This window comes from Oncorhynchus mykiss, chromosome 28, assembly GCF_013265735.2.
Source record: "Oncorhynchus mykiss isolate Arlee chromosome 28, USDA_OmykA_1.1, whole genome shotgun sequence".
Taxonomy (NCBI): domain Eukaryota; kingdom Metazoa; phylum Chordata; class Actinopteri; order Salmoniformes; family Salmonidae; genus Oncorhynchus; species Oncorhynchus mykiss.
In genome coordinates, this window is record NC_048592.1 from 19,159,954 (window position 1) to 19,180,540 (window position 20,587).

Genomic DNA, 20,587 nt, shown 5'->3' on the forward strand with positions numbered 1-20,587 from the left:
AAAAACTGAAAAATTGGGCGTGCACAATTATTCAGCCCCTTTACTTTCAGTGCAGCAAACTCTCTCCAGAAGTTCAGTGAGGATCTCTGAATGATCCAATGTTGACCTAAATGACTAATGATGATAAATACAATCCACCTGTGTGTAATCAAGTCTCCGTATAAATGCACCTGCACTGTGATAGTCTCAGAGGTCCGTTAAAAGCGCAGAGAGCATCATGAAGAACAAGGAACACACCAGGCAGGTCCGAGATACTGTTGTGAAGAAGTTTAAAGCTGGATTTGGATACAAAAAGATTTCCCAAGCTTTAAACATCCCAAGGAGCACTGTGCAAGCGATAATATTGAAATGGAAGGAGTATCAGACCACTGCAAATCTACCAAGACCTGGCCGTCCCTCTAAACTTTCAGCTCATACAAGGAGAAGACTGATCAGAGATGCAGCCAAGAGGCCCATGATCACTCTGGATGAACTGCAGAGATCTACAGCTGAGGTGGGAGACTCTGTCCATAGGACAACAATCAGTCGTATATTGCACAAATCTGGCCTTTATGGAAGAGTGGCAAGAAGAAAGCCATTTCTTAAAGATATCCATAAAAAGTGTTGTTTAAAGTTTGCCACAAGCCACCTGGGAGACACACCACCAAACATGTGGAAGAAGGTGCTCTGGTCAGATGAAACCAAAATTGAAAACGATGGAGTCTGCAAAAGACCTGAGACTGGGACGGAGATTTGTCTTCCAACAAGACAATGATCCAAAACATAAAGCAAAATCTACAATGGAATGGTTCAAAAATAAACATATCCAGGTGTTAGAATGGCCAAGTCAAAGTCCAGACCTGAATCCAATCGAGAATCTGTGGAAAGAACTGAAAACTGCTGTTCACAAATGCTCTCCATCCAACCTCACTGAGCTCGAGCTGTTTTGCAAGGAGGAATGGGAAAAAATGTCAGTCTCTCGATGTGCAAAACTGATAGAGACATACCCCAAGCGACTTCCAGCTGTAATCGCAGCAAAAGGTGGCGCTACAAAGTATTAACTTAAGGGGGCTGAATAATTTTGCACGCCCAATTTTTCAGTTTTTGATTTGTTAAAAAAGTTTTAAATATCCAATAAATGTCGTTCCACTTCATGATTGTGTCCCACTTGTTGTTGATTCTTCACAAAAAAATACAGTTTTATATCTTTATGTTTGAAGCCTGAAATGTGGCAAAAGGTCGCAAAGTTCAAGGGGGCCGAATACTTTCGCAAGGCACTGTATGTACTGTATATGGCTCTGTTATAAGCCATCTCTGTAAGTACCTCCAAAGTAGTATTGTCCCCCTGTTCTGATCTGAATGGGAATGACCGTTCTGACAGTGGATGCCTCGTCACCATCAATGGTCAGCATGGCGTAGTTCTCCAGAGCATGGAGGTAGACGTTGTGCCACTGGCCGTCGTTGAGCCCCGAACCTGAACAGAGACCACAGACAGAACAATATGGCTTTATGAATCAGTCAAGGTGGGTGATGAGCAGACAACTGCAATTACTGAAACATCAGAAAAACAACTAGAAATTCTGAGAACACAGGGCCTAACAGACAGAGCTTCAGCTACGGAAGACCCTCATGGGGAGGGCCTCCCCAAATTGATAGAGAGAATGAATTAATGAAGGGAGGGGAGGGTCTTTGGTCTAAATGAACACGTCTACTTTAGTGCATTAGCCAGCATGGCCGTACTAACTAGACCATACCTGAGGAGATGTCTATACGTGTGTTTTTCTTCTGGGCGACGTTGATGTAGACGGTGACTTTTCCCTCTGTGAGGCCCACCTCCACCACGCCATCAGCCAGGGCCGTGTAGAAGAGCAGGCCGCTGGGGTTCCACGTCCGGAAGGACAGGCTGACCGACAGGGTGTCGCTGTCCTGCAGCCCCGGGAGACGCAGGAAGCTGGTGGCGTTGAAGAACACAGGGAAGGAGTGTGTCTCGCTGCAGGAGAACGTCAGATTCCTCTGTAAGGGGGATAGAAAGTATGACAGCAAACAGTTATACAAGTTAAGGCAGCTTTCCCTCTTGATTTAAACTCAAGACATTAGCACAACCATATAAATATAGTTAGCATCAGTGGAGGCTGGTGGGGGGGATCTATAGGAGGACAGGCTCATTGTAATGAGCCATTTATTCCATTCCAGCCATTACAATGAGCCCACCCTCCTATAACTCTTTCCAGCAGCCTCCTCTGGTTAGCATATATTTTGCATAAGAGATACATCAGAAAACCTAAAGTGCTTTTTTTGTTGGGGTTTAATGCATTGGAAAATGCAAGCGCCTGCATTATTTCCAACACAGAAAAACACTCATCCTACAGCACTTGACTAAAACCGTTTTCGTCTGCTCTCCTCATCAAAGCTGATCTTTCTCCCTCTACTTGTGCTGAAAGCAAAGCATGCAATCCAACACCAAGAAACTTTGTGGATATCCCACAGTTTGGTAAACCCATTTGCTCACAGAAAAAAAACAGGGCTAAGAGGCACATAAGAAGTGAAATCAATAACAATGGTTAGATCCATACTTTAGTGCAGTAATGGCTCACACACCATCACACACCATTGACAACAGAGCAGTAATTGCTTTAAACCCTATGCTGAGGGCTTCTGAAGCTTGACACATTTATTGGGTTCAATCCCATTGCATGGAATACTCTTTTATTCAGCATATTACTTCTAAGAAATGTATTTGTTTTCCGACATCATCACCACAAGGTAAGAGTTTCTTCACTTCTGCACTCATAGAAAAAAGGGTTCGGCTGTCCCTATAGGATAACCCTTTTTGGTTTCAAGTAGAACCCCTTTGGGTTGCATGTAGAACCCTCTGTGGAAAGGGTTCTTCACGGAACCCAAAAGAGTTCTACCTGGAACCAAAAATGGTTATTCAAAGGGGTCTCCTATGGGGACAGCCAAAGAACCATTTTAGGTTCTAGATATCACCTTTTTTTTCTATGAGTGTGATTTATAGATGCACTAAAGCCTGTTTTATTAGCGCCTCAGTGAAAAAGGCAAATTATTTTGAATTGTATTGCAGTGAGGTGTTGTGTCACTGGCCTTTCCAAATAGGTAATCACAAATACATGGCTGTTCCTAACGTTTATGTTTTCAAGGTATACTAGTGAATCACAAACCAAGTAGTAAAGATGACACTCAGGTATACAAAAAATGACAGAAATTTTCTTACAAAACTTGAAGTATCAATTTTCTTTCTCTTGACCAGGTTGGTAATGTTATCTCCGTTGTAGGTGATGCCCTCCATGCAACCAACAAAGTTCTCCCTGCCTCCCGAGCTGGGCTTGGCAGAGACAGGCATGCCTCCAAAGCTGATCTGGAGGACACAGAAGGAGAAGAGGAAATGGGGTCAAGTTTTAGTTGAAGAGGCTCGGCAGCAGGAGCCACATCTCAGAGTCATTTGTCGCTTTGAATCAAATCAATACAGCAGCATATATCCCTTCAGGGAATATATTGGTTTTCACTTGTGCCTGATTGCATTAATCTCCACTTTATAATGAGTGTATGGTGTTGTGTTTTTTCCCTCTCCTTCCTTGCGGAGGCAAAGTAATTTCCTTCAGTATCGCACACTGATAATTACACAGACAAACCTAAAAGTTAAGTTCTGTAATCACAGGGGAGCCACAGTACAGAGGGCTTGCTCTGACTTAGCATCTGTGAACTAACACATCTTCACACAGACTTCCGAGTAACATGACTCACAGGAACTCTCATAGAGATAACCAGGACAATATACAATACATATGTAGGGATGAAGAGAATAAGCAATATACAGTGTGGTCCGAAATTATTGATACCCTTTATGAAGTTTAGCAAAAACGACTGTTAAAAAAAAACGAATTCAAACACTGAACTATAGTTTATGCCAAAGAAATTGCAAAAGTATATTATTTTATACAAATACAATTTCTCAAGAGAAAAACATTTTGTTTAACAAGTAATACTTTTTTCCCTCCAAAAGGTAGGGATCAAAATGACTGACAACCCTGTTTTAATAACTTTCAAAACCGCACCTTACGAGGATAATGGCACTGAGCCGTTTTCTAAAATGTTTAACGAGTTAGAAAACACATTGGGAGGGATCTTAGATCATTACGGAGACTGAGATGGCCATTGCAAAATGTTGATTTTGTGGCCAATTAACCACTTCTTTGTGGTTTTTGATGTGTGCTTGGGGCTCTTGTTTGCTGGAAGATCTACTTGTGGCCAAGTTTCAGCCTGGCAGAGGCAACCAGGTTTTTGGCCAAAGAGCTCTATTTTCATGACATCAGACCAAAGCACCAGTTCCAATCCATGTCAATGCCATTTAGCAAACTCCAGCCGTTTACATTCGTTGGATGACAAAAAAGTAGATTTCTTTAGCCATGCACACCAGTGGTGGGTTTGGTGTCGAAATTAGAATATATGAGCAGAAAAGAACCCCATATCTACTGTAAACTATGGTGGTGGATCTTTGATGTTACGGGTCTATTTTGCTTCCATCCACGACCCCCCTCTTTGGAGGACAAAAATAACTTGGTTTTTACAGCTTTTTCTTTTTTGTTACATTTACACTACCGTTCAAAAGTTTGGGGTCACTTAGAAATGTCCTTGTTTTTGAAAGAAAATCACATTTTTGTCCATTAAAATAACATAAAATTGATCAGAAATACAGCGTAGACATTGTTAATTTTTAAATGGAATATCTACATAGGCTTACAGAGGCCCATTATCAGCAACCATCACTCCTGTGTTCCAATGGCATGTTGTGTTAGCTAATCCAAATCAGCACAACAGTTTTCAGCTGTGCTAACATAATTGCAAAAGGGTTTTCTAATGATCAATTAGCCTTATAAAATTATAAACTTGGATTAGCTAACACAACGTGCCATTGGAACACAGGAGTGATGGTTGCTGATAACGGGCCTCTGTGCACCTATGTAGATATTCCATTTAAAAAACCTGCCGTTTCCAGCTATAATAGCCATTTACAACATTAACAATGTCTACACTGTATTTCTGATCTATTTTATGTTATTTTAATGGACAAAAACAAGGACATTTCTAAGTGGACCCAAACCTTTGAGTGGTAGTGTACATTCTACACACATTTGACATACATTGTACTTTTTTTTACACAGTAGTTACATAGCAAAAATATATGTATTTGATATATATTACATCTGGATAGATAGTACTTAATCACATCCGGTATTTATTATGTAAAGTGTCTTCAGTTGTAACTATTATCCTGGGGCCCTTGTTAAGGTCAACAACATCGTGATCTTTACCCAGTACCAGGACATTTAAGCCAAAACGCTGGTTGCCTCTGATAGGAGGCTGAAACTTGGCCTCAAATGGATCTTAAAGCAATGTAATAGCCCCAAGCAGACATCAAAATCCACAAAGAAATTGTTAATTGGCCATAAAATCAACATTTTGCAATGGCTAATTCAGTCTCCAGACTTGAAACCCTTTGAAAACCTGTGGTTTGAATTGAACGGGGCAGTCCGTAAGCACAAACGAAAGATATCAAGGATCTGTAAGGATTCTGTAAGGAGGAATGGTCTAATATCCCTCCCAATGTGTTCTCCAACTCATAAAACATTTTAGAAAAAGGCTCAATGCCATTATCCTCGCAATGTGAAGTATTGAAAGGTATTGAAAACAGGGATGTCAATAATTACTTGTTAAACAAAATACCTTCTCTGAGCAGCTGTATTATTATAAAATAATATACATTTTCAGAGTATACAATATAGCTCAGTATTTGAAGTATTTATTTTATAGTCATTTTTGCATCTTTATCAATGGTGTCAATAATTTCGACCCCACTGTATACAATACAACTACATAATGTAGGGAGGGATGCAAAGAGGGGAACATAGACAACACATACAACTCTATAGGAAGGGATTAAGAAATGAACTAAGACGATATATACATTGCAAAATGTATATATTGCAAAATGTATATATAAACCAGGGTTGGGGTCAATTCCATTCCAATTCCAGTCAATTCAGAAAGTAAACCAAATTCCAATTCCACATTTTTCCTCATTGAAAAACATTGAAGAGAATTGGAATTTCAGTGTACTTCCTGATTTGACTGGAATTGAAATTGAAATGACCACAACCCTGATAGGGAGGGATGCGATGGGAGGAATCACTAAGACAATATCCAACATAACTGTAGCGTACCTCATAGTCCAGGTCAAGATGATCAAATTCCCCGTTGGTGCGGAAGTGCTGTGTGTGGCGATCCAGGGTAAAGTTGACATTCCGTCGGTAACGCTCGATAATTACGGAGTGCCAGTGGTCATCATCCAATAAACTTCCGCTTGTCACAGAGGTGTGTCCGAGGATGGAGCCGTACTGATTGCTGCCTGAAGTTTACAAGACATAAACAGATCGACTTTATTAAGAAAATGCTTAAGGGGAAAATGTTCCTATAAACAACAGGCTGACATAGTGAGATAAAAATAGTACAAATTCTAATTTGTGAAGGCTACTGTGATAAATAAGTATCTTGTTGACAACAACCAATATTCAAATCCATCAAAAAGAAATAGAAGTATAATGCATAATGCATAAGGGCCAGTCATATTAGGAAATACGCAGGAATTTTATCAAGTTTCATCAACTGACCTAAGTAGCCACCATAAGAAGCTAAATTATTAGCGATTATAGAACACTAGGTGTGCGTCCCAAAAAGCACCCTGTTCCTTATATAGTGCACTGCATTTGGTCAAAAGTAGACGACTAAATATCGAATAGGGTGCCATTTTGGATGCACACAGGTAGACAGGATTGGAAATGGTCCATTACCCAGGTTGATCATGAGCAGTAGTTTGGATCTCTTCAGCTCCAGGCTGATATAGTCTCCTTGCTGTCCTTCCCCGTGCAGGAGCACACCGTTACTGGCTGTGGTCTTAAACTTCAGGGAGATGACATCCTTCAAAATCTTCATCTTCTTCATCTTGAAGCGGTAGGAGATCACACCCTGGCCTTCGAAGTTGATCACATCCGCCCCTGAGGTCACCGAATGGTGATAAAGGATACAGAGCTTAATATTCCCTCAATTACTGTACCTCTACTGTCATATGTCAAGACTATTCACAGGATGTGTTAGAGGGGTGTTAAGAAGAAAAAACAAGTCCTTTAGAGATCACCTACTGCAATCACAAGCGATGTAAAAAAGTGAGGCAGCATATACGTATTTTCTCTTTTTATAATTGGAGGAACAGAACAACTGAGGGAGAAATGACTCAAATGCTCTAAGACATATAACCCTGGCTGCAAAGACTATTCTGTCTGTTGAGATGTGCCAGCTTACGTGCCTAGACAGCAGCATGGCGGCATTGTGATATCACCCTGCGGCAACTCTCTCCTTTCAAAGGTGCTTTCATCTTTTTACCCTGATTTAACCGGTCAGGGGGCTCAGAACACTGACAGTCCTGTAAGCCAGCCCTATCGGTGAGGTGGCAGGAGAGGGCCCTGTTCGGTTACATCTATTTGCTGTTCAATCTTAGGGTTGTGGATGGAGTATATGCAGTAAGGACAAGTGCCACGGGGAACTGGACTGGTCAAGGACTAGGGCAAACAAGTTTCTCACGGTCAGCTTTTCCTGTCTATCAGATTCAACAGCGTGTAATACAGAATAGGATGGATACAGCAAAGGGCTGTGTGGCTGGGGACTTTTTAAAGCGTGGCATGCGCACGCTTTGAAGGAGGGAATTGATCAGTCAAGCTTGTTTTTCTGTGGTACATGGTAACAACAGAAACCAGCCAAGGTAAACTAGCTGTTCTCTATCTCCTACTCTATCAAAAACCTGTAGCTGTGAATTTGGCTGTTGGCATGGAGAGCAGTAATCTAATTAGTTCAACTCAATTAATGTATTTTACTGAGCATGTTAATATGCTCCCCTGACAAATATGACATATGATACCAAGATAATTAAACCTTCAGTCTTACATATTAATTAAGCCCATTTTGGCCAACACCTGATTATTCTAATATTTTCGTCATACAGAAATGATCCGAACTGCACGCAATAAAGTCACTTTTCAAAGAGATTCCTTGTTCCATGCTCCTTGTTCAGAGATTCCTTGTTCCATGCTCCTTGTTCAGAGATTCCATGTTCCATTTCTCTGGTTAATAAAGGATTGCAATAAACTAATACAGTAGCATGAGATTGTGCATGGATGTTTGCTATTCACTCACAGTAAGAACAGCCATAGACCTCCACTCGCAGGCCAATCCTCCCCTCTTCGCTCCACTCCAGTGGGATGATGCGCACGTAGCGTGTTATGACTGCATGCTGCAGATCATGGCGGACCACACTCTCACTGTTGGAGTTGCCAGAAAATGCCTGGGCAAGCAAACAAAAACAGGATATTTAGGTTCCATATCCTGAAGCCTAGCTTTTCATTTTTTATTGAGTAGGTACACTACATGGCCAACAGTATGTGGACTTGCTTCAATTCAGCCACAAGAGCATTAGTGAGGTTGCGGACTGATGTTGGGCGATTAGGCCTGGCTAGCACTCTGTGTTCCAATTCATCCCAAAGGTGTTTGATGGAGTTGAGATCAGGGCTCTGTGCAGGCCAGTCAAGTTCTTCCACACCGATCTCGAAAAACCATTTCTATATGGACTTTGCTTTGTGCACGGGGGCATTGTCATGCTGAAACAGAAAAGGGCCTTACCCAAACTGTTGCCACAAAGTTGGACGCACAGAATCGTCTAGAATGTCATTGTACGCTATAGATTTAGGGAGGGGGGCCTAGCCCGAACCATGTAAAACAGACCCAGACTATTATTCCTCTGCCACCAAACCTTACGGTTGGCACTATGCATTGAGGCAGTTGGCTTTCTCCTAGGATCTACCAAACCCAGATTTGTCCTTCGGACTGCCAGATGGTGAAGCGTGATTCATCACTCCAGAGGACGAGATTCCACTTCTCCAGAGTTCAATGGCAGTGAGCTTTACACCACTCCAGCCGGAGCTTGGCATTGCGCAGTGATCTTAGGCTGCTCGGCCATGGAAACCCATTTCATGAAGCTCCCGATGAACATTTCTTGTGCTGATGTTACTTCCAGAGGCAGTTTGGAACTCGGTAGTGAGTGTTGCAACCAAGGACAGACGATTTTTACACGCTACGCGCTTCAGCACTTGGAGGTTCCGTTCTGTGATATTGTGCGGCTTACCGTGGCTGAGCCGTTGTTGCTCCAAGACATTTTCACTTCACAAGAATAGCACTTACAGTTGACCAGGGCAGCTCTAGCAGAGCAGAAACTTGACGAACTGATCTGTTGGAAAGGTGGCATTCTATGACGGTGCCACGTTGAAAGTCACTGAGCTCTTCAGTAAGGCCATTCTACTCCCAATGTTTGACTATGGGAATTGCATGGATGTGTGCTCGGTTTTATTCACCTGTCAGCAGTGGGTGTGGCTGAAATAGCCAAATCCACTAATTTGAAGGGGTGTCCACACACTTTTGGCCATGTACCTCTTTGATACATCATCAATGTCTAATGGACTCATTTGAAAGGACAGATGCGACTCTCTCTTTAAACTAAAAACTTTGTTATTTCACTTTGGTTCAAATCATTGACTCACCCATATGTTGCCATCTTGTAGATATGGTCTCCAGTTCCTTCCTGTGTCACTGTACAGGAGTCTGTATTGCATTGTCCAATCAGAGCTGCTGTACCTGCCCTGTGTGGCGATGGAGGTGACCTGCTTCCTGGTTCCCAGGTCCACCTGCAGCCACTGGTAATGATCAGTGTCCACAGGAGACCAGCCTCCAGCACCTAGGGTTGAGAGAGACAATTAAACCAGCTCCATAACCTTGTATAGCCAACTCTAACCTACTTGCAAATCATTTTATTTGCATGTGTCTTCCACACACAAATCTTAAACTATTTAACATAAACTCAGCAAAAAAATAAATGTCCCTTTTTCAGGACCCTATCTTTCAAAGATAATTCGTAAAAATCCAAATCATTTCACATATCTTCATTGTAAAGGGTCCCATGCTTGGTCAATGAACCATAAACAACTAATGAACATGCACCTGTGGAACGGTCATTAAGACACTAACAGCTTACAGACAGTAGGCAATTAAGGTCACAGTTATGAAAACTTAGGACACTAAATCAAATCTCATTTTATTTGTCACATACACATGGTTAGCAGATGTTAATGCGAGTGTAGCAGAATGCTTGTGCTTCTAGTTCCGACCATGCAGTAATATCTAACAAGTAATCTAACAATTTCACAACAACTACCTTATACACACAAGTGTAAAGTGATGAAGAATATGTACATAAAAATATATGGATGAGCGATGGCCGAACGGCATAGGGAAGATGCAGTAGATGGTATAGAGTACAGTATATACATATGAGATGAGTCATGTAGGGTATGTAAACATTATATAAAGTGGCATTGTTTAAAGTAGCTAGTGATACATTTATTACATCTAATTTTAATTATTAAAGTTGCTAGAGATTTGAGTCAGTATGTTGGCAGCAGCCACTCAATGTAAGTGACGGCTGTTTAACAGTCTGACGGCCTTGAGATAGAAGCTGTTCTTCAGTCTTTAGGTCCCAGCTTTGATGCACCTGTACTGACCTCGCCCTCTGGATGACAGCGGGGTGAACGGCCTCATATATGATACCAAGATAAGGCCTTTCTACTGACTCTGAAAAACACCAAAAGAAAGATGCCCAGGGTCCCTGCTCATCTGCGTGAACGTGCCTTAGGCATGCTGTAAGGAGGCATGAGGACTGCAAATGTGGCCAGGTCTATAAATTGCAATGTCGGTACTGTGAGACGCCTAAGCCAGCCCTACAGGGAGACAAGACGGACAGCTGATTGTCCTTGCAGTGGCAGACCACGTGTAACAACACCTGCACAGGATCGGTACATCTGAACATCACACCTGCGGGACAGGTACAGGATGGCAATAACAACTGCCCGAGTTACACCAGGAATGCACAGTCCCTCCATCACTGCTCAGACTGTCCGCAATCGGCTTGTAGGCCTGTTGTAAGGCAGGTCCTCACCAGACATCACCGGCAACAACGTTGCCTGTAGGCACAAACCCACCGTCACTGGACCAGACAGGACTGGCAAAAAGTGCTCTTCACTGACGAGTTGCGGATTTGTCTCACCAGGGGTGATGGTCTGATTTAGGTTTAGCATCGAAGGAATGAGCGTTACACAGAGGCCTCTGAAGTGGGATTGATTTGGAGGTGGAGGGCCCGTCATGGTCTGGGGCGGTGTGTCACAGCATCGTCGGACTGAGTTTGTTGTCATTGCAGGCAATCTCAATGCTGTGCGTTACAGGGAAGACATCCTCCTCCCTCATGTGGTACTCTTCCTGCAGGCTCATCCTGACATGACCCTCCAGCATCACAATGCCACCAGCCATACTGCTCGTTCTGTGCGTGATTTCCTGCAAGACAGGAATGTCTGTGTTCTGCCATGACCAACGAAGAGCCCGGATCTCAATCCCATTGAGCACGTCTGGGATCTGTTGGATCGGAGGGTGAGGGCTAGGGCCATTCCCCCCAGAAATGTCCGGGAACTTACAGGTGCCTCGGTGGAAGAGTAGGGTAACATCTCACAGCAAGAACTGGCAAATATGGTGCAGTCCATGAGGAGGAGATGCACTGGAGTACTTAATGCAGCTGGTGGCCACACCAGATACTGACTGTTACTTTTGATTTTGACCCCCCTTTATTCAGGGACACATTATTCAATTTCTGTTAGTCACATGTCTGTGGAACTTGTTCAGTTTACGTCTCAGTTGTCGAATCTTATTATGTTCATACAAATATTTACACGTAAGTTTGCTGAAAATAAATGCAGTTGACAATGAGAGGACGTTTCTTTTTTTGCTGAGTTTAGAAACATCAGTATCCTCTGCTCCTACGTGGCAAGCAATATGTGAGTGAAGTGAATGAGACTGCGGCTTAAAATAATCACCAGAGATGATCAGAATAAAAGCTTAGGGTTTCAGTTGTTAATACCTCCTCTCCTGTTGAGCTTTGCGTATCCAGCCCCATATCCACTGGAGTACACAGAAGAGCTGGTAAAAGCTGTGTGAGAGAGTGGTGTGGCCAACGCTTCATCACATTTCCCTGGAGGGCAACACAAAACACAAGATACAGACAAGGGGAGAATGAGTCATCGTCTCATAAAATGACACTTCAGCATGTTGTAACAACTTATTTGAGTCAGTGTTATTTTCTTCCTTATAATTGTATTTTACATTACTTCATATACTGCTCAAACATAGACAGAGAGCATTATATGTATTGGAGAGACATTATGAGAAACGTCCATGAGACGTCTTCCCATTCACACCCTTTTCAATAACAGTTCCATGGTGGTAATGATTGGAAGCCAAATGCCATTCAATATAAGTACAATATGTCTGTCCAATGAATATGGCAAGGCCAATTTCTGTCTGGTTTCCTGACCATTTTGGTTATTATTGAACACATCAATAGCAATACATGAATAGCTTAGCATCTAACCTTCAGCCTGTTATGTTCCTGGTAGACACTTTTGATCTTGATTGATAGACACACTCAATCTTAATGAATAACTTTCCATAGACTCCAACAGACTCTTATCGCAATTTGTGCTGATGACTCAGTCTTGCTTGGCTACAGAGGTCAAGGGTTAGAATTCGGGGCTGCATTTCAGAACTCTCTTCACACTCTCTACAATCTAATTAACTAGAGGCCTCCAAATCAACACGCACCACTCATGTTAAAATGGAGCTGAGGAGGTCAACATCATTTCCAAAAGTCAATTAGCACTCTTGAATCTGTAGCCATAAGCCAGATACATTTTATAGACTTCAAAAACAACTGTGTGGACTTCAGGAAAGGTTACACAGCGCCCTCACTACCTTTAATGATGTAGCTACCTCCTACCTGCTAACTTGATCTAGAAGAACTAGCTGTATAACTCCTCTGTATAACAATTCCTGAGGTTTCCCTATATATCCAACCCTGCTTGGTAAATAACATGCAGGAATTGTGTCAATATTTCCCTGTGCAATCACAGACTATGAAATGACCAGTAAACATTGGACCAAAGTTATTGTGGGGAACTGAATCACCTGCATTAATAATGTTGCTGGACAGCTGGGTACCTACTGAGTTACATAGATTGTTTGTTACTATCCCTTCATTTGCCTCGAATAACATTTAACAGAAAATTGCTTCTATCAACGTGTCTGCCCTGACTGACAAAGAAGGAACGCTTGCTATTTGAAGGAAACATGAAAGAAAAAACAAACAAGTAATTTGCTCTTTGTATTTTGACAGGTGAAGAGGGAATGTAGCGCCTCACAACAGAAAATAAGGTATCAACGCAACAAACACTTTCTAAGACCCAAGAAATCAGGCAATTCTTGGCATATGAAAACTTTGGTCTCCAAGGGAGTTGAAAAACATTGCCAGAAAATAACCCCCTACTTTCCAAGACACATTTTGTCAACAACTTTTTGAGAGAAGCACTTGAAAGTGCAAGGAGAACGCTAATCACAATACTGTAGCTGTGGCATTAGGATGTTTTCTTCACGCCAGATTTGTCATCTGCTGAGTATTGATGGAGTTTTACTCATCATCTGTGTGCAAATATTGTGCTGTGTGCTCACACTCACACTCTCGCTCACACACAGTGCGGTAGGCCTGATCACCAGTGATGATGAGACAGCCTACAGGGAGGAGGTCAGTGACCTGGCAGTGTGGGGCCGGAACAACAACCTCTCCCTCAACGTCAGTAAGACCAAGAAAGGGGGTGGGGGGCGAGCACACCCAAAACCACATCGACATGGCTGTAGTGGAGCGGGTCGAGAGCTTCAAGTTCCTTTGATTCCAAATCACTAAACATATGAAATGGTCCATGCACGTACAGTCGTGAAGAAGGCATAGCAGCGCCTCTTCCCCCTCAGGAGCTTGAAATTGTTTGGCATGGGCCCTCAGATCCTCAAAAAGATCTACAACTGCACAATTTAGAACATCTTCACTGTGCATCACTGCTTGCTATGGCAATAGCACCGACCTCGATCGCATGGTGCTACAGAGGATGGGTGAGGACATCCCAGTACACGACTGGGGTCGAGCTCCCTGCCATCCAGGACCTCTATATCAGGCGGTGTGAAAGGAAGTTCCAGAAAATCATTAAAACTCCAACCACCCAAGCCATAGACTGTTCTCTCTGCTTCCGCACGGCAAGTGGTACCGGTGCATCAAGTCTGACACCAACAGGCTCTTGAACAGCTTCTATCCCCATGCAATAACATTCCTAAATAGCTATAAAAAAAATGGCTACAGGGACTATATGAGTTGAGCTTTGTATTTTACTCTTAATTTTGACTGTCTCTATGCACACTCACAGGGCCCTACACACTACGCACACTGATACTCCAACACACATACAAACACTCTATCATTAACTCACACACATAATATGCACATACATTTATACTGACTCTACACACACCCATTCACATACAATCATCATATACACTGCTGCTACTCTGTTTATCATGTATCCTGTGGCCTAGTTACCTTAACCCTATACATATCTACCTCTATCGATACAGTATCCTTACACATTGTAAATATGGATCTGGTACTGACCTTGTATATGTACATATGGAATCATATAGTAAACAAAAAAGTGTTTAAAAAATCAAAATATATTTTATATTTGAGATTCTCAAAGTAGCCACCCTTTGCCTTGATGACAGCTTTGCACAATTTTGGCATTCTCTCAACCAGCTTCATGAGGTATGGAATGCATTTAAATGAACAGGTGTGTCGTGTTAAACGTTAATGCAGTCATGTTGTGGCAAGTCATGTTGTGACATGGTAGGGGTAGTATACAGAAGATAGCCCTATTTGGTAAAAGACCAAGTCCATATTACGGCAAGAACAGCTCAAATGAGCAAATAGAAATGACAGTCCATCATTACTTTAAGACATGAAGGTCAGTCAATACGGAACATTTCCAGAACTTTTAAAGTTTCTTCAAGTGCCGTCGCAAAAACCATCAAGCGCTGTGATGAAACTGGCTCTCATGAGGACCGCCACAAGAAAGGAAGACCCAGAGTTACCTCTCCTGCAGAGGATAAGTTCATTAGAGTTACCAGCCTCAGAAATTGCAGCCCAAATAAATGCTTCACAGAGTTCAAGTAACAGACACATCTCAACATCAACTCTTCTGAGGAGACTGCGTGAATCAGGTCTTCATAGTTGAATTGCTGCAAAGAAACCACTACTAAAGGACACCAATAATAAGAAGATACTTGCTTGGGCCAAGAAACACGAGCAATGGACATTAGACTGGTGGAAATCTGTCCTTTGGTCTGATGATTCCAAATTTGAGATTTTTGGTTCCAACCCCCGTGTCTTTGTGAGACGCAGAGTAGGTGAACGGATGATCTCTGCATGTATGGTTCCCACCGTGAAGCATGGAGGAGGAGGTGTGATGGTGTGGGGATGCTTTGCTGGTGACACTGTCAGTAATTTATTTAGAATTCAAGGCATACTTAACCAGCATGGCTACCACAGCATTCTGCAGCATTCTGCATCCCATGTGGTTTGCGCTTAGTGAGACTATCATTTTTCAACAGGACAATGACCCAAAACACACCTCCATGCTGTGTAAGGGCTATTTGACCAAAAAAGGAGAGTGATGGAGTGCTGCATCAGATGACCTGGCCTCCACAATTACCAAATCTCAAACCAATTGAGATGGTTTGGGATGAGTTGGACCGCAGAGTGAAGGAAAAGCAGCCAACAGGTGCTCGGCATATGTGCTCGGCAACTCCTTCAAGACTGTTGGAAAAGCATTCCAGGTGAAGCTGGTTGAGAGAATGTCAAAAGTATGCGAAGCTGTTATAAAGGCAAAAGGTGGCTACTTTGAAGAATATCAAATATAAAATATATTTTGATTTGTTTAACACTTTTTTGGTTACTACGTGATTACATATGTGTTATTTCATAGTGTTGATGTCTTCACTATTATTCTACAATAAAGAAAATAGTAAAAATAAAGAAAAACCCTGGAATGATTAGATGTGTCCAAACTTTTGACTGGTACTGTATATGCTTACTTACTTTATGGTGTTCTTAATTTCTTAGTTCTTATTTTTATATCTTGTGTGTTTTTGTTCTATCTTGTTATTTTTTGTATTCCATTGTTATTGATTGCTGTATTGTTGGGGTTCGAGTTTGCAAAGAAAGGCATTTCACTGTACTTGTGCATGTGACATTAAAACTTGAAACTCGAAACAAACACACACACACACACACACACACACCTTTGCCGAGTCGAGCTTTGCATCATGATCGTTTATTGTAGTGAGATTGTCCCTGATGGTTAAAAACATACATTAAGTGAACCAGATAAATTCCTCAGTGCATAAAGGCATGGCTTAGAAAAGCTGACAACTCATTTCTCACTGCTGTGTATCTACTGTAGCTGTGGGATGAGCCTAGAACTCCTGACGTTATTGATTTGGCAATAGCGCCTGAGTGCTGTCTCCTGTGATAGCCTCATTTCCGCTAAGAGCACGAAAACTTTCGATATCATCAGCTACAGCAAGGTCCACTCATCTCATGTCTGGGACTGGCCCTACTCATTTTCCTTAAATGCAGTGACAATCATTCCAGGAGCCTTGAGGCTACTGCAGCACAACATCAACAAACATTGGAGTTACACCAAAACAAATTAATTGAGCGCAATGACTAGAGGGGAGCTAATGTTGGAAAATGGTAGCTGGTTATTCTGTACATCGGCACCTTTTCCTAATTGCTAATTTCTTGTCTAACAGTACATGAGCTGCTGAGTTGTGTTTTAGCAGAGAATACCGGTAGGCAGTTTGTTATAGTTACATGACTTGGAACTAGGCCTATAATACCATATCTATTTACACAGAACGTTAGTGGGTGGCAAAGCGCTACCTCATTGAGCAGTGGTAATGTGGTTACTGGTGACTACCGCCACACGCCTACTAGCTGTCATCGAGTTAGGCCTGAGGCCTACAGCCAGACATGTCATTTTTTCATTTCATAAAGCAATTTAGAAATGGAAGCCTCCTAAATAGGCAACACAATGTTGATGGGGATAGGCTAATAAATTTGGTCCACCATGCTCCTTTAATTTGCTGCGCTAAGGTCAGTGACACAATGGCAGAGTCGCTACTACACTGAGAAGTGTGGCATGTTAATCAGCCTGCTCGCTGGCCTCACACCGGAACACACAAGTAATGGGTTAGATTCAATCTGCCACTGTGGAGACTCTGGCTTTCTGGGACTTATTAGCACAGCCTGAGCCTTGGCTGAAGCCGAGCTGTTATTGGAGCATGACCGGAGCTTAAACTAATGGAATGGCATGTTTTGTCACCTTCAATGTTAGAGACAGGAGTGAGAGAGAGAGAGTGAGAGAGATAGAGAGAGAGAGAGAGATAGGGAGGGAGAGAGAGAGAGAGAGGGACAGAGAGAGAGCGAGAGAGAGAGAGAGAGAGGCAGAGGGAGAGAGGGAGAGCGAGAGAGAGAGAGAGAGAGAGGCAGAGGGAGAGAGAGAGAGAGAGAGAGGGAGAGAGAGAGAGAGAGAAATAGGGAGAGAGAGAGAGAGAGAGGGAGAGAGAGAGAGAGAGAGGGAGAGAGGGAGAGAGAGAGAGGGAGAGAGAGAGAGAGAGAGAGAGGGAGAGAGAGAGAGCGAGAGAGAGGGAGAGAGAGAGAGGGAGAGAGTGGGAGAGGGAGAGAGAGAGAGGGAGAGGGAGAGAGAGATGGAGATGGAGATGGAGAGAGGGAGAGAGAGAGAGAGAGAGGGGGAGAGGGAGATGGAGAGGGAGAGAGAGGGGGAGAGAGAGAGAGGGAGAGATAGGGAGAGAGAGAGAGAGAGAGAGAGAGAGAGAGAGAGAGAGGGAGAGAGTGGGAGAGAGGGAGAGAGAGAGAGAGGGAGAGGGAGATGGAGAGGGAGAGAGAGGGAGAGAGAGGGAGGGAGATAGGGAGGGAGAGAGAGGGAGAGAGAGGGAGAGAGAGAGAGAGAGAGAGAAAATTGGAAGAACTTTGAAATTTGATGTCTTTTGGCTTCCGTCCTTCTCTTCTCCTGTTATTCTTAGACACTAATAAGTGAATGGCTCTATGACACCACACGTGCCGAAAATACTAAACAGTAGGTCCCTGAAAAGCCAAGGACACTTGCTCACAGGATTAATAGTAGAAAAATAAAGTGTTAGTCAGAACAGTTTTACTTCACTCTATCAGCAAATGAAGCTCTAAGAATAATTATTCTCATTCCGACCATTACTGTACTTTCATTCTGCTGTGACAATGAATTGCCCACTTCTCATTGAGCACCAAGTCTGATCCCTCTGAGTGGAAAATTAAAGAAGCCAAATCATTTACTCCGCTAGGAAGTTTGATAGAGTGATGTTTGAATGTTGAACTGTATTGTAGAACACATTAAAACATCAGAGAACAGAATTTTACTAATTCTTATCCACGGAGAAGCAATTCTGCTTCAAATTACATGTTTTACGCGCCAGTCAAATTGACTTATATATAGTTTTTTACATTTCCTTGCCTTTAGATTAGTATTAACAAAAGCAACAAGCTCTTAGAAGCCTTCCCTGTGAGATTTGCGGAGAGAGTAGCCAAGCATAAAATTAAACACGCTCGCTCCACCTCCTTCTGTCCTTCATAGCAAATGGATATTTGAGGCTTTTTGAGTGTTTAAATAACTCTCATGAAGCTGCCTCTTACTACCACACTGCTAGAAGCACATACAGCACTTGATCAATGCCAATTCAGACACAGGACATCGTTTTTTTGTTTTTAAGTGGTAATGCATTTGTTAAATCTGTAACTGCTATATAGTTTTTTATCCCTGCCTACAGTCTTTGGTGTGGCATCCTTACGATAATTTGATGAGGCAAACTCTTCATCCAAATCACATATGATATTCTGCCAGAGAAAGGTGTGACACTGATCAATAATAAATGCCATCTAAGAACTGGAATAACCAGGGAAATAATGATATTATAATTGCAGACATAAATTGCGTGGGTCTAAACCTAATATGAACTCCTCGTTGCACGTAATGCCGGGGGAGATATGATATCAGTGAACATGAGTCTGAATGAATACGGGGAGAGGTTCATCAAAAAGCTCATTCGAATAGAGGAACATGACATGGTTCACACCAAGTAGTCATCTTTTTATGTAGTAAGAATCTTAAATCCCGGGAATGCTTGTTATTGCCTCTGAGAGCTGCAGTACAGTCTGAAGTCTCCTCAGGGATATGTCTTACAAGCTCAATTAAAAATGTTTTGTTTAAAAATTTAAAACATTGCCCCCCCCCATCCCATACTAAATCTGAACTCTGAAATAAATTCAAACTCTTAACGCCTTCTTCTCATACAATTATCTGTATGCATCATTTAACAATCACACATTATACCACCACACTGCTGCTACATCTATGAAAAACATTCAGTTTAAATGTGGAATAAAAAGGGGACAAGGATTCATTAATAAGACAGGTTCTTTAACAGTAAACCAGAGCAGATGCTTTAAACAGAGTTCTGTGCCTAAAGATCTGTGTCAGAGACAGGGTTAGTCCCATACGGACCTCCTTAATTTAGAGGCAATGGGGCCAAACTCAAACACACTCAACTATCCCCACATAGCATAAACACCATGTTTCAAACAGGATCCGGTTTAATACAGAACGAAGCTCAAAATACAATATGGGACTACATCATTGTGCATGTATTGTGCATGCTTTATTTAATAATAGATTTCATACAAAGCCATGTTTTTGGATCACTCCATTCACAAGAGCAGCAGGCTTTAAGTTAAGCCCCTGAAGCTTTTGTGATAAACAAAGCTATTCGATTTCCAATATTTAGCTAACTCAACTTCAGCTAATAACAATGAACAGGAAAAAATGTAACCTCCTAAAATGATGACGTTGTTAGAATGTTATATGATTTTAATCTCTGATTCCAGGGTTGGGAGTAATCTTGAGAGTCGGACTGACTGACACTCCAAATGTTGTGATTACTTTTGTTGTGAACGCTGTCAATTATGCCTCTCAAACCCATCCCCATTCAAGTGGTAATGACTGAGCTAGGCTTTGAATGGCTCCCTCCTCAGCTCCGTCTCTTTGTTCGACCCAATCAGACTGAACACAGCATCTGCCCGCGGCGCTCACAAATGAATACTGATTTTGAATGAGAACATGTTCTGTCAAAAGCTAGTGATCCACGGGGGAGGTCTGCTGCCTGAAAGCGAGTGCACGAGTGCTTCCTTTATAATCTGCTCTTTCTGGGACTCAGAAACCCCAGTGATTCCCCTCACAATCACACGCAGAGAGTTATGACCGGCAATCAGCCATGGCAAGACATTGGGACTGGGAGTGTTTCCTACTATTTTCACCTCACATCCCAATTCAACTGCAAACAACATGGGATAAATGCGCAATCACTTCAGATACGCATGTATAGGAGCCAAGCTGTCACCATA

General features: G+C 42.4%; 1 protein-coding gene across 1 annotated transcript in view; it reads right to left on the reverse strand.

Moving 5' to 3' along the window:
- LOC110508678 (contactin-associated protein-like 2) overlaps positions 1 to 20,587 on the reverse strand; it is a 69,245-nt gene that overhangs the window by 43,872 nt on the left and 4,786 nt on the right. Inside the window, exons 2-9 of the mRNA XM_021589388.2 lie at positions 12,059 to 12,169; positions 9,639 to 9,832; positions 8,242 to 8,389; positions 6,846 to 7,049; positions 6,219 to 6,403; positions 3,212 to 3,355; positions 1,734 to 1,992; positions 1,304 to 1,453 (exon numbers count right to left, since the gene is read on the reverse strand). Coding sequence (XP_021445063.1) covers positions 1,304 to 1,453; positions 1,734 to 1,992; positions 3,212 to 3,355; positions 6,219 to 6,403; positions 6,846 to 7,049; positions 8,242 to 8,389; positions 9,639 to 9,832; positions 12,059 to 12,169 — 1,395 coding nt within the window. The remainder of the gene's footprint in view (positions 1 to 1,303; positions 1,454 to 1,733; positions 1,993 to 3,211; positions 3,356 to 6,218; positions 6,404 to 6,845; positions 7,050 to 8,241; positions 8,390 to 9,638; positions 9,833 to 12,058; positions 12,170 to 20,587) is intronic.